Genomic DNA, 11884 nt, shown 5'->3' with positions numbered 1-11884 from the left:
CATTCAAGTAGAACCTACTGAATGTCAGTAAAACTGCCAACCACAACAGCTTCACCACTTCGTCCACTTTACTCGCTGGTGTTTTTCCTTCGCCAATCAAATCGCACAGAACCGCGCGGCGAACATCCGAGTGACAACGTTTACATCCGAGTCGCCTCTGGAGGTCGGACTGCTGTCGCTGTCTGGTGCGTAGAGAAGCCAGCCAGGCACAGGGCGTGACTGTTTGTGAAGGAGTTTGTGCTGGAGTCGAAGCTGAACATAGCCGCTGCCGCTACCTACAAAGGTTCTATTCGCTCCATGTAGAATTTAGCAACGGCCGAATGGAACTTGTTGTATTTCGGCGTTTCGATACGTTTAAGGCTTTTACAGTTGCAGAGGCTGAACTGTTTCAGAGAGGAGCTTTACCCATGATGCTCCACTTCTGCGTTACGGAGGTGAACCCACGTTACTGCAAATGACACAATTTAAAGAATAACTAGAGGGGAAAAAACCTTCATCATTCATTCCGTCATCTCATGTTAACATGTTGCCTTACTTGAAATGTTCTTATTGATCTCAGACCATTGTGTACAGAGCTGCTTGTGTCATTCTTTAGGCATTAACCGCCACTGACCTAGATAAACACTAAAAACCACTAAAACCCTGATCCAGTCTTTTCCTCCTTCAAAGTGCAGATCTCTGATCATTCTCCCCTTTGGTCAGTTCTTAAACATGGCCATCTCCGAATTATGATCTTCCTCCTAAAATTTCACGTGCAGAGTTGAATGACATCAGAATACAAATCACAGAAAGTGTGACGCTGGAGGTTTGTTGATATTACAATGAATTGTTTGTTGCTTATGTCCAGTTATTCCACATTTCAACTTTCATTACACAAAGATGACAGCAGGAATTACAACACGCAGGCAAAACATGCACTGACCTGACTGTTGTCTGTGCTCTGCGCTTCTCTCTCTATATGTATCACACGTGTGGAAAAAAAGGATTTTATTGACGTCAAGGCGAAACTCTGAGCGGTAATTTACTGTGAAACAGTGAAACTCGACTTTGGTCCAATCGTGCTTCCTGGGGAAATCAGAACAGTCTTTGTTTACATCCATTTAAATAACTGCATCCCACCTCTAGCATAATAATTTTTCTTTAGATAATTGTGATTCTGATGATAATTTTATTCATATGAAACGGGTCAGACGAACCCCCTTGTGCTTGCTATAATCTGTGAATTGGATGAGAGATGTCTGGTGTTTTACTTGAACAAAGAGTGTTTCTGAACTGTGATGAGTGTGGATCAAAACCATAAGCCAAGAGTTGCTGCGTCTAACAAAGGAAACACAAAAAGAGGGTTTGTTTACTGCTTTTGCTTTGTCTTACATTATTTTTTCTCCTCTCTCTTAAAATTGGTTTTCCTGTATCAGATGTGGCAATCGGGCATCCATGACATTTTGTCCTCCTAGATTTTGCTTCACCGTCGTCTTTACTCCACTGCCTTTAATGCTACAGAGGGAGGAGGTGTTGTCCTCTCCACTGGCTACTGTAGCTGTAGCATGTAGCCCCCCCCCCCCCCCAAATCCACACATGCGCTGCTGTTTGTAAAATGTGACCTTCATAATTCTTGGAGGAATTCATTTTACTGGCTGTAAAGTTCAGACACAGTAACTCCGCCAAGAATTTGAGTGACGTCGTTGCTTAGTCTCCCTCTCATTTGTCGACGGTCACAGAAACAGAAAATGTGAAGCTATCGCGTGAGATCTCGAAAGCAAAAATCCGGCAAGATATCAAGCACATGATGCTATGTATAATTTTCTGTGTATGTGTATATTATTCTGAATTAAACCATTATTATTATTATTATTAATATTATTATTCCTGCGAGAAGTTTGTTTTACAGCCAAAGCATGTAACATGTTGCTTTAAGCCTTTTGAATGGGCTACACACAAGACTTGACTGTATGATGTCTACATTTCCACAGTGGCCTGTTATTGATATATTGAAGAAGAAAAAAAAAAAAAGATTTGTAGCCTGATTCCCTCTGTACAGACATCATGATTATATTGAAATATATAAATAACATACAGTATATATTTAACACAAACTTGAGTTCTAACAAGTCACGTGGATGCTTGGGGCATATATGTACAACATGCTGAGTGTGTATTGTACTTATGATTTTTCATTTTTTTTAATGGTTTACCTTTGTTGAGTTGAGACAACTGTATAGTGATGTATTAAACTTTGCAAGCAGTACCATAATAACCAGGGCTCTTTTTTGTGTGTTGTCAGGATCCCAGTTAATAGTTTGGTGGATGGTAGCTTTTCTTCAAAGGGATATTAAAGGGCTGGTTTTTATTTATTTTCTTATTGTCAACAAACCCTATGAAATGCAGAGAAAACACTCCCAAAAGTTTATTGGGTATCATAGTCTTTTTAGTTTACTCAATTTATTATCCTTTATTTGGCCTACATATAGGACATGAGGTGCAAACACACCTTTCTGGACCTGTATTTAAACTGGGCATAAAAAGCTGATGAACATAATCTCTCAGGTTTTGAGTTTTTTTGGTCATAATTTATTTTATTTTTCAATCAAGAACACTCCAGCAGAAAGTTCCATTTGATGATAGAAAATTACAGACATTTGTCTAAATGAAAAAATAGATCTCTTTTTGGTTAATCAATCATTCAATCTTCAGTGTGCAAGAAAATAAAAACACATTTTCCCTTCACCGTAAAAATGTAAACACAAAACAGCAGCTCAGAAGCAGCAGGTGAAGACAAACAGCGAATCACCAGTCGGATGAAGTGAGTGTGTTGCATCTGTCGTCAGGTTGCTGACACACGAGTACACATCATCCAAACTGACTCCATCACAGAGACCTACGAAGAAACTGGACGCCCTCGGCCCAATTCCTCCTTAGTGAAAAGAAATGAAGATTTCAAGGTAGTTACAGATGAGGCGGCATTATCATCTAACAGTTTATACATCTTCTCTGTGCTGCTTGGTTTTTTTCCTGACATGGCGACAGACATCCTTCTTTTGCCTCAACCTTCGACTTTAGTCTGTTACGTGTCAGAGTTTTTAAGTTTTTTTTAAAATGGTGGTGAGAACTGATGAGCTGATTTTCTATCTCAGCCAGTAGCAAATGATAAATCAGCGAAAGCACCACCGTGTTCGAACCACCAGGAGGCAGCACCATCAAGGCACATCAAACAGTTAAAAGGAGCTGCAGCATCACACAACAAACCTGACTTTGCATAGACGAAAAAAAGAAAAAAAAAGTGCTGATGAAAGTGGTCTGTAGCACACTGTGGTGTAAATGAGCAAACCTGGAAATTTTTCTCATGAACTACTGGATAATTCTACATCTTTAGGCCTCTGATTTGAGTCAGTAGCAACAATCAGCAGGAGAAAATTCTCTGTTCGTCTCCTAAACATGACAGAAAGACTACAACAAGCTTGTTTTCAAGTACCGTCTCCATCTTGTCCGCTTGTGGACCTTGAGCTGAATCCTGTCGTCATGAGTAAACATAATTCTAACTAAACTGAAGTTGCACCTGTGACACAGTTAAAGGAACTCTGTGTTGTTGGCACTGGAGACAAACGTACATTGTGCGACAACATGAATAAAAACAAATTTAAAAATTTAAAAGCAAGAAATAAATTCACTTCTTTTACAGTGTCAAACGTGGTCGTGGCATATCGATAAAAACACGGAACATGAAAACCTGTGCATTTTTACTGCAGCCATGTACTGTTGGAACGTCAAGGCTTCCAAACCTCTCCTTTCTTATTGTTGTTCATAGCAACAGCCACGGCATTCATTACAACCAGGAAATGGTTCTATAATATTAGTGTCAGACTATGTAATTTTACAGTTACTGCTACAGTGTGTGTTTGTGTGTGTGTGTGTGTTTTTTCACCTGCGTCAGGACAGTTTGCTAAGTTTCTTGTGTTGAAGAGGAAGACTGAGGGAAACAACAGCGCCTATCTCATGCAGCATAACAAGTCGGTATGTTAAGGACACCTAGGTGATGATCATCAACAAATCTCCCACAGGGAGAGTGTGCGTGTGTGCGTGTGTGCGTGTGTGTAAAGCAGCTGGGGCCAGAAGCACACTGCAGAGCACTGCAGTACTTACAGCAGCAGATGAAAGACGGATGGTGGATGGATAAAAGCGGCAAGGGGAAGAAGAGTGGTTTGTTAGTCTGAAAGGAGGGAGGATGCAGCCGTGGAGCACGTCGAGGCACTGAAACACATCCGTCACCTGCAGGACCAGAGCTGCAGCCACTGAACACTGTCACACACTCGTCGTCAGTCGGTGACGTTCAGCTCGTGTGCACAGTGATTCCTACATTGTAGCCGATGACGTGGTCACGGATTTAACCAGTGATACAAAGGTAGAGGCAAAACACTAACAAACAATGAAATGAAATGTGATCACACAAAGTGCAATACAAAGATGGATTAAAGGGTTAAAAGATTTGAAAGAAAATGAAAATAATGAACTGACCCTTTGCATCTGTTCATCTCTCACTGTTCACAGTACAAACCTACTGTACCTCAGAGTCAAATCCACAAATGATAAATGGGTTAAAAAAAAAGACCATCCCATACAGCCTTAATATGAAGAAATAAGTTAAAAATAAATATATGCAATATTACTTTTTGGGGATTCATTTTACACGCGCGCACACACACACACACACACACACACACACACACACACACACACACACACACACACACACACACACACACACACACACACACACACACACACACACACACACACACACACACACACACACACACACACACACACACACACACACACACACACACACACACACACACACACACATCATTAGTGCAGAGGAGCTGTGAAGGCATGAATCCTTTTCTGTTGCATAAGATGCTGCAAATCACGCTGATATGTCAGATTCAGGACAAAGAAGAAATATTGTCCATGCAGCGATAAAACGATATGAGACGCTGGAGGAAAAAGGTGATGTTGGATTTACTTCTGTGGATGTCTTGTTTCTTGTTTATTGGAATGTCCCATCGAACGTCACAGTATCTTCAAAAACCCTTGGTTTTCTGCGTCTCGCTCAGAGGTTAACGTTGCAGATAACAGTGAACCAGTCTTACGTCCATTGCTTTGCCCTTGTAACACTTCCATTTCTGATTTGAAATGCTAAAGATGTGTTTATTAAAAAAACAACCTATCAGCCTTTAATGGCAAAGATGAAAGCTGGTGGTGTTTTGTTTGTTTAGTTCATCCAGTGATGAATCTCCCCAGACCTCTGTGCACTTCTGCCTGCAGCGGCCCGTACTCCACCACTTCTCCATCTACTGTTATTATCCCATTGGGTGAGTGTGGCTCCAGCCTGAGTGCCTTCACCTTGGTGTGCACCAGATGTTGACAGTTAGTAGCCACGTGTGCGCCCTTCTCCATGGCTAAGAAGAGCCTCAGCAGAGCGCTGCGTGATATTCCAGCTCTGACGTAGAACAGATGGATGACGCCGTCGTCCAAGGTGGCCTCGGGTGCTGCCATCAGGTCCTCCGCCAGGTGAGACTGGTACATGGCCAGCACCAGGACAAAGTCCTCCTCCTGGACCACCACCCAGTCGCTGGGCAGTGGCTGGTCCAGGGGCACCAGCAGGGAGTCGGGTGGGCCGGGCACAGCTTTGGTGGCGCTTCTGGAAGGCGTGCTCTCTGTCCTCCACACTTTGAGGGAGTTGTTGGAGTGGCAAGAGTTGTGGAGGGTGTTCTGACAAGGAGAGTCTCCCGACTGGCAGCACAGCAGAGGGGCTGGACTCGGGGAGGACGTCTGGTTGTTGCAATGCAGCGTCATGTTGTTTCTCAAACCTCCCTCGCTGCTGTGGGCCTTGGAGGCGGGCAGGTACGACAGCTTTCCCTTGTAGATGCGGAGAGAAGCCAGCCTCACCAGCGTGCCCACCGTGAATCTGGCAGCGCCGGCGTGACGGTACTTTTCACTCTCAATGTCCACGTCCGCAACGAAGCCCCAGGCCAGAGAGAGGAAGGAGAACAGGCGAGGGCTGGAGGAGAGGTGGATGGAGACCAGGTCCATACGGGACACCAGACCTTTACAGAGCAGGAAACCGCAGCTGAGCAGGAGCTCCTCACTGAACACCGGAGAGGCTCTGGAGGAGGAGAGAGGAGAGCGAGTCACAACAGAGTTCGTTTGATGTTGAAGTCATGCTCACACACATTTTGACGGCGTTATTATAGTAGATATACGATACGCACCGCCCCTGCGATGCTTTTAATTAATTCATACGAGTGTCTGGGCAAAATGCTGAGATGTTATGTTGAGTGAAAAAGTCATAGAGCACCTGAGTCAAACAGCAGAGTAACTATGATGTTCAATTGGCTAAATAATTGAAAAACATAACTGAGCTTTAAGCTTCAGGACGAACTAGCACTGACTGAGGAGCATCACATTTAATGAATGAATTAAAAGCTGCCACTGACGACTGGTTTATTATTTGATCACATATTTCTCGAGCTATATGAGAAAACTCATCTAACCTTAAAGTGTAATTCATTTAGAAACAGTCCATTATTTAACAATTACACACAAAAAAGTTAATGTTTTGTTTTAAGTAAAGGCATCGAAAAGGGGTTGTTTGTGATGAAACTGTAAATTTTCTCTTTTCTATCCTTAGAGTTCATACGTGGACTGTTGCTTCGGTGCTTATACTCAAGTACTATATCAAAAATTCTAGAAAGAAAGAAAGATGTAATCTTCCGCTCTAATTAAATTGGCCATATTCTGCACATGTAGTGGGCAGAGATGCAGCACATCCAAGGTGGACAGCATGAGACTGCCATTAATTATTAATACATTAATGATAATTTATGTTTTCATGGTTGATAAAAAATGTCACATTAAATTGTGAAAAATGCCCATCACAACTTCTCACAGGATGATTTCCTGATATAAGTCATTTGTCCAACCAACAGCCCCAAACCCAAAGAAATGTAAATTACAGTGATTTAGTAAAACAGGTACAAACAGCACTCTCACATTTTGGGTAGTTGGAAACAATTTTCGCACTTTTCTTTCAAAAACATTTATTTTCCTAATCCTATACCAGTGCTCTAGAAGGAGACACAGTTGAAAAAAAAGATTCAAAAATGAGATGCAGATCAGATTTAAAACAGGAAGGTGCACTTCATATTTCTGGGTTAGGAAGTGGGTCGAGGCCTGTGTGTGTTCTGGGGAGTGAGCTACAAGAGGAGCGTTATACAACATATACCGTGGTAAGTGTGACCTTATTGTGTAACAATAAGAATACAGAGGGGTGAGAGGAGGTGGGTGGAGCCCCGTGGGGGGGGGGGATCAATAAACCTGGAGGCTCGACGACAAATTCAGTTGGACAAAATCAGGCATGACAGACCAGTCAGACAACAAAGACAAGCCCATCTGGGAGAATAGAGACGGGGGTGGAAGGTCATGATAACGCCCCTCTCTCTCACACACACGCACACACACGACACACACACACACACACACACTTGCCTGCTGTTGCCGCCCACAGCCAATTACAGTGATGACTGGGTGTCTCAGTGGAGTTCACTGGCTGCGGCCCGGCAGATATCTCCATATTCATCATTCTGAATTTATTCGCCCGTCTGGATATCCAAACAATCTCATCTACATTCATGCTTTTCATGCACATAACTGTTCAAAGTCATCCATCCATGGAGTGGTGCTGGAGCCAATCGAGGCAGAGAACACCCTGGACAAGTCACCAACGTCTTGCATACACTCAGATTCACACCTATGGTCAATTTAGAGTCTCCAATTATCATAACCCCAATCTGCATGTCTTTGGACTGTGAGAGGAAGAGAGAACCCACGCACACTCACAGAAAGGCCCTGGATGGTCTGAACCTGGACTCGAACCAAGAACCTTCTAGCTGTGAGACGACAGCGCTAACCACCACACCAAAAATTTAAAGATTGTAAAAATGTGAGAAGAAAAGATTTGTACAACAGAAGTTAACTCAACAGAAACTCTAACATAGCATTAACAGCTGTTAACTTCCCAGTCGAGAGCAAAAGTTGAAGTTAAGCATCAAACTTCACTCATTAAAAACCTGTCTCCATGGTGGAAATCAACGCCAGTGTTAACTCTTGTTTTCCTTCTATGTCTCAACAATTAGATAAGCATCGTTTTGTCCCAGATCCTGTCCATTCATCTATTTCCATGTGAGTACCTGTAAACCACCAGGCGAGGGAGACTCACTCACATCAAAGTGTGATACACCTGCCACTTCAGAAACCACCAGCATTCACAGATCATGTTTCAGCTCCTGCTCATTATGTCCGTGTACGGAAACGCATCAAACCCTCGCTCAGCGAACCTGTTCACTGCCCTGCAAAGCGCCAGATACATTCTAGTTGTCACCTGTTTGATCTACGTAGCCTCGGTGAACCCGTCATTCAGCTGGGAATAATACCAAACACACTCTGGCCAGGGCCACTGCAGGACAGCCGGCATCAGCCACACACACACACACACACACAGAGAGAGAGAGAGATGTTTTCTGGATGCCCCGGGAGTGAGAGAGGAGAGTAAACAATACAGAGTCTGGTCTCTTCCTCTCATTGTTGCTGCCGCTCTGGCTGGAAGACCATTGTTTGATGAGAAGCTGATTGGCAGACGCAGTCGAGGGGATGAATGAATGTGGATCTTTGGTGAAGACACAGTGTGTGTGTGTGTGTGTGTGTGTGTGTGTGTGTGTGTGTGTGTGTGTGTGTGTGTGAGAATGTGTTTTCCTTAATTTCATCACTAATTTATTTAATTTTCAATCCGGAACTCTACTGAGAGAAACAAATCAGCTGCACTAAGGCATACAGAGAGGTTGCTATATACACCCAGCTAAAAATATAAAACAGTAAAAAAAAATTAGGATTAATCTAAATGTATGACATTAATAACTAAGCAGAGCAACTGTTAGTGTCACCTGTGTTTTTCCTACTGTCTATGACAGAAAATGACTGCATTTTTGTTCATTCATTCGCTCTTTCCTCTTTCCTCTCTGTCCTTCAACTTCTCCTTTCTGCTCTGTGAACAGCAAACAGTCACTCAAATGAGCAAAGCATTAATAGTGAATTCATATGAGATGAAAGCCCTAAGTACAGAAACATTTTTTTATTTTTTTTATTCATTACTCTGTAATTCAGAAATTTTGTAAATTTTGAAATTTTTGTCCCAGGATTTTATACAACAGCAACAATACCTATAATGAGACAGTGTGCCTCTGTGCACCATCAGTGCTACTGGGTCCGCTGAACGACACCATTGGCCATTACACACAGCAAAGATTCAAATGTTCATTCTACACATACGACTGAATACGGACAGGATCACTTTCACTATTTGCATTAGTTTCTTATGTCTGGTCCGGTCTTTCATAAAGCACTAGAGAGCTGGTATGTTGAGAGCACATCTATGATCACACACTGTGAGAGACTAAGTGTATCTACATACAGTGTGTACACACTGTACAAATGAGGTATGTCACCAAACAGGTTAGATTGGTTCTGTGGAGGGTTTGTCTTAATTAATAATAATATTACAATGTAGATGAGATTTTTTCCTAAGACAATGTTCTTATCTTCACTGATTCAAGACGATTCTCACTGTTGATTAATCCGTCAATTCGTTTTTTGGTTACCTGATTAATAATTTGATCTATAAAATGTCAGCAAAAATTGTGAAAAATAATGTTGTTTTATTCTACTAAGAGTCAAAAAATAAAGATATTCAGATTCACTGTCTTGTATAATAAAAACATTTTTCAATTGACTGATCATCAAAATAGTTGCCAATTAATGTTTTTGTCCATCGACTAATCGATTAATCGTTGAAGCTCTTCTACAGTACATCAATTGAGGTGTGTGTGTGTGTGTGTGTGTGTGTGTACCATAAGTACATCAACATATTCCTAACAAAGTGTTGATTACCCTGAGTAGTGATGTATGGATGCGGCCAAGGCGTTGCCTGATCCACCAGGGAGGATACCCAGCGGGGTGCGAATGGCCTCCTCCCAATCTGGTCTCTCCAGCAAACCATTCACCACCTGACAGACACAGAAGATACAGATACTTCGATCAGGCGAACACTGACGGACGAAACAGACTCAGTCCCAGTACAACCATCACATAGCATGCAGGGCTGGGTATTGAACCTCAATACTTTTATGCTATTGACTAAGTGTACACAGAGAGAAACAAAGACGGACAAGAACTGAAAGGCGGCCTGATTCATCATCTTGCTTACTTACATTTATGTGAATGAATCCTTTTTACAATATTCAATTAATTTTACATTGGTGTTCAGGACTGCATCTGACACTCACTTTAATTACATTAATTACATTAATTAATTAATTAATTAATTAATTAATAAAAAAATCAATTAAATGTCTGATTTATTAATTTTTTCAGCTCTTTTTATTACCTTAGCCCTTCAGGTTAACAGTAACGTAATATTTTTACTTAATGTATATTTCCGCTCCACACGTGCAAAAAAAAGTGTGCCACATGTGTGTAAAGTAAATGAGTAGTCATAATATCCAAATACATGGAGTTTCATATAGTTTTGTGTATGTGTAGTTTAAGGGTACAAGAGATTTGAAATGAATCAGCGATGTCAAGAACAGAAACAACAACAACCTTTTCTAAGTGATGATGTTCATCTTGAGACACAACAGTAGGACACCAACGTTTTTTTTCTCTTTACCTCGTACAGAAGTCCATCTCCTGACATGATGACTACAGCGTCCCACTGCGACAGGTCGGCCTCTCTCACCAGCTCTCGCGCGTGATTCTGCCGCTCTACAACACACACACACACACACACACACACACACACACACACACACACACACACACACACACACACACACACACACACACACACACACACACACACACACACACACACACACACACACACACACACACACACACACACACACAGACAGACAGACAGACAGACAGACAGAGAGAAATGGTGAGTAAGTGCTCCCTCCTCAGAGATTTCAGAGATGTGACAAACTGCAGTGCTGTGGCTCCATTCGACCGTAAATACACTAGAAATGGTCAAGACCTCAATGGTCGCCACCTCTGTTACACAGCAGAAGGAGAGGGGCCAACAAATTGTTTTCAGACATGTGGAAATTGCAGCAGAGGAAGGAGGACATGGTTGGTGCCAACGGCTGCGGAAATTTCCAAAGAAAGCGAAGGGCATACACAAGAAAGTAAAACATACGTGGGCAAAGCAACAGGTAGATAGGTTTTAGATGTACAAACTGGCCTTTGTGTGTAAACTAGTGAAGTTACACATGACACACATATGTATGTCGGATATCTAATAAGTCATGACACATAAGAAGACATACGATCTGTAGTGAAAAAATAGTTCTTGTCCTCCTCACTTTTAATCTTCTTTCTTTTTCTCCTTCAGTTTCCAAATGAACGTATCACCGTGGGAGAGAAAGCTGATATATGGTGTTAGGGTTAGTTTCTGCCACACAGTCAATTAGATCCGAAGGACTAAATTACCCAAAAGCACTCTCAAAATTAACCTGGGACACTTCAATCTGATGAAGTGGGACGACGAAGGAGTGCCTTTTTGATTTCTGAGGTATCAGAGAGCACAGTGCCAGTGCTGCATTTTGTCCGAGCTACCTGTTCAAATTAATATCCCCTTAATATCTGGCTGCCACGGCTTCAGACGCCAAACAGATGCAGAGAAATGCTTCATTTAACAGGTCTGCAATTTCAGTAAAGAGGTTTTCTGGAAAGAACAGTGTGATTTGGTTGTAGTTATAACAAAGAGAGACTT

General features: G+C 42.1%; 1 protein-coding gene across 1 annotated transcript in view; it reads right to left on the bottom strand.

Annotated features, from left to right (window-relative positions):
* Window positions 1–2545: 2545 nt before the first annotated feature.
* LOC118312185 (sphingosine kinase 1-like) overlaps window positions 2546–11884 on the bottom strand; it is a 29331-nt gene continuing 19992 nt past the window's right edge. The window contains exons 3-5 of the mRNA XM_035636574.2: window positions 10778–10872; window positions 10000–10115; window positions 2546–6163 (exon numbers count right to left, since the gene is read on the bottom strand). Coding sequence (XP_035492467.2) covers window positions 5275–6163; window positions 10000–10115; window positions 10778–10872 — 1100 coding nt within the window. The 3' untranslated portion in view covers window positions 2546–5274. The remainder of the gene's footprint in view (window positions 6164–9999; window positions 10116–10777; window positions 10873–11884) is intronic.

Source organism: Scophthalmus maximus, chromosome 8 (genome assembly GCF_022379125.1).
Source record: "Scophthalmus maximus strain ysfricsl-2021 chromosome 8, ASM2237912v1, whole genome shotgun sequence".
In the NCBI taxonomy this organism is placed as follows: domain Eukaryota; kingdom Metazoa; phylum Chordata; class Actinopteri; order Pleuronectiformes; family Scophthalmidae; genus Scophthalmus; species Scophthalmus maximus.
The sequence above is the reverse complement of the archived record's forward strand: the minus strand, read 5'-3'. Positions and strand labels throughout refer to the sequence as shown.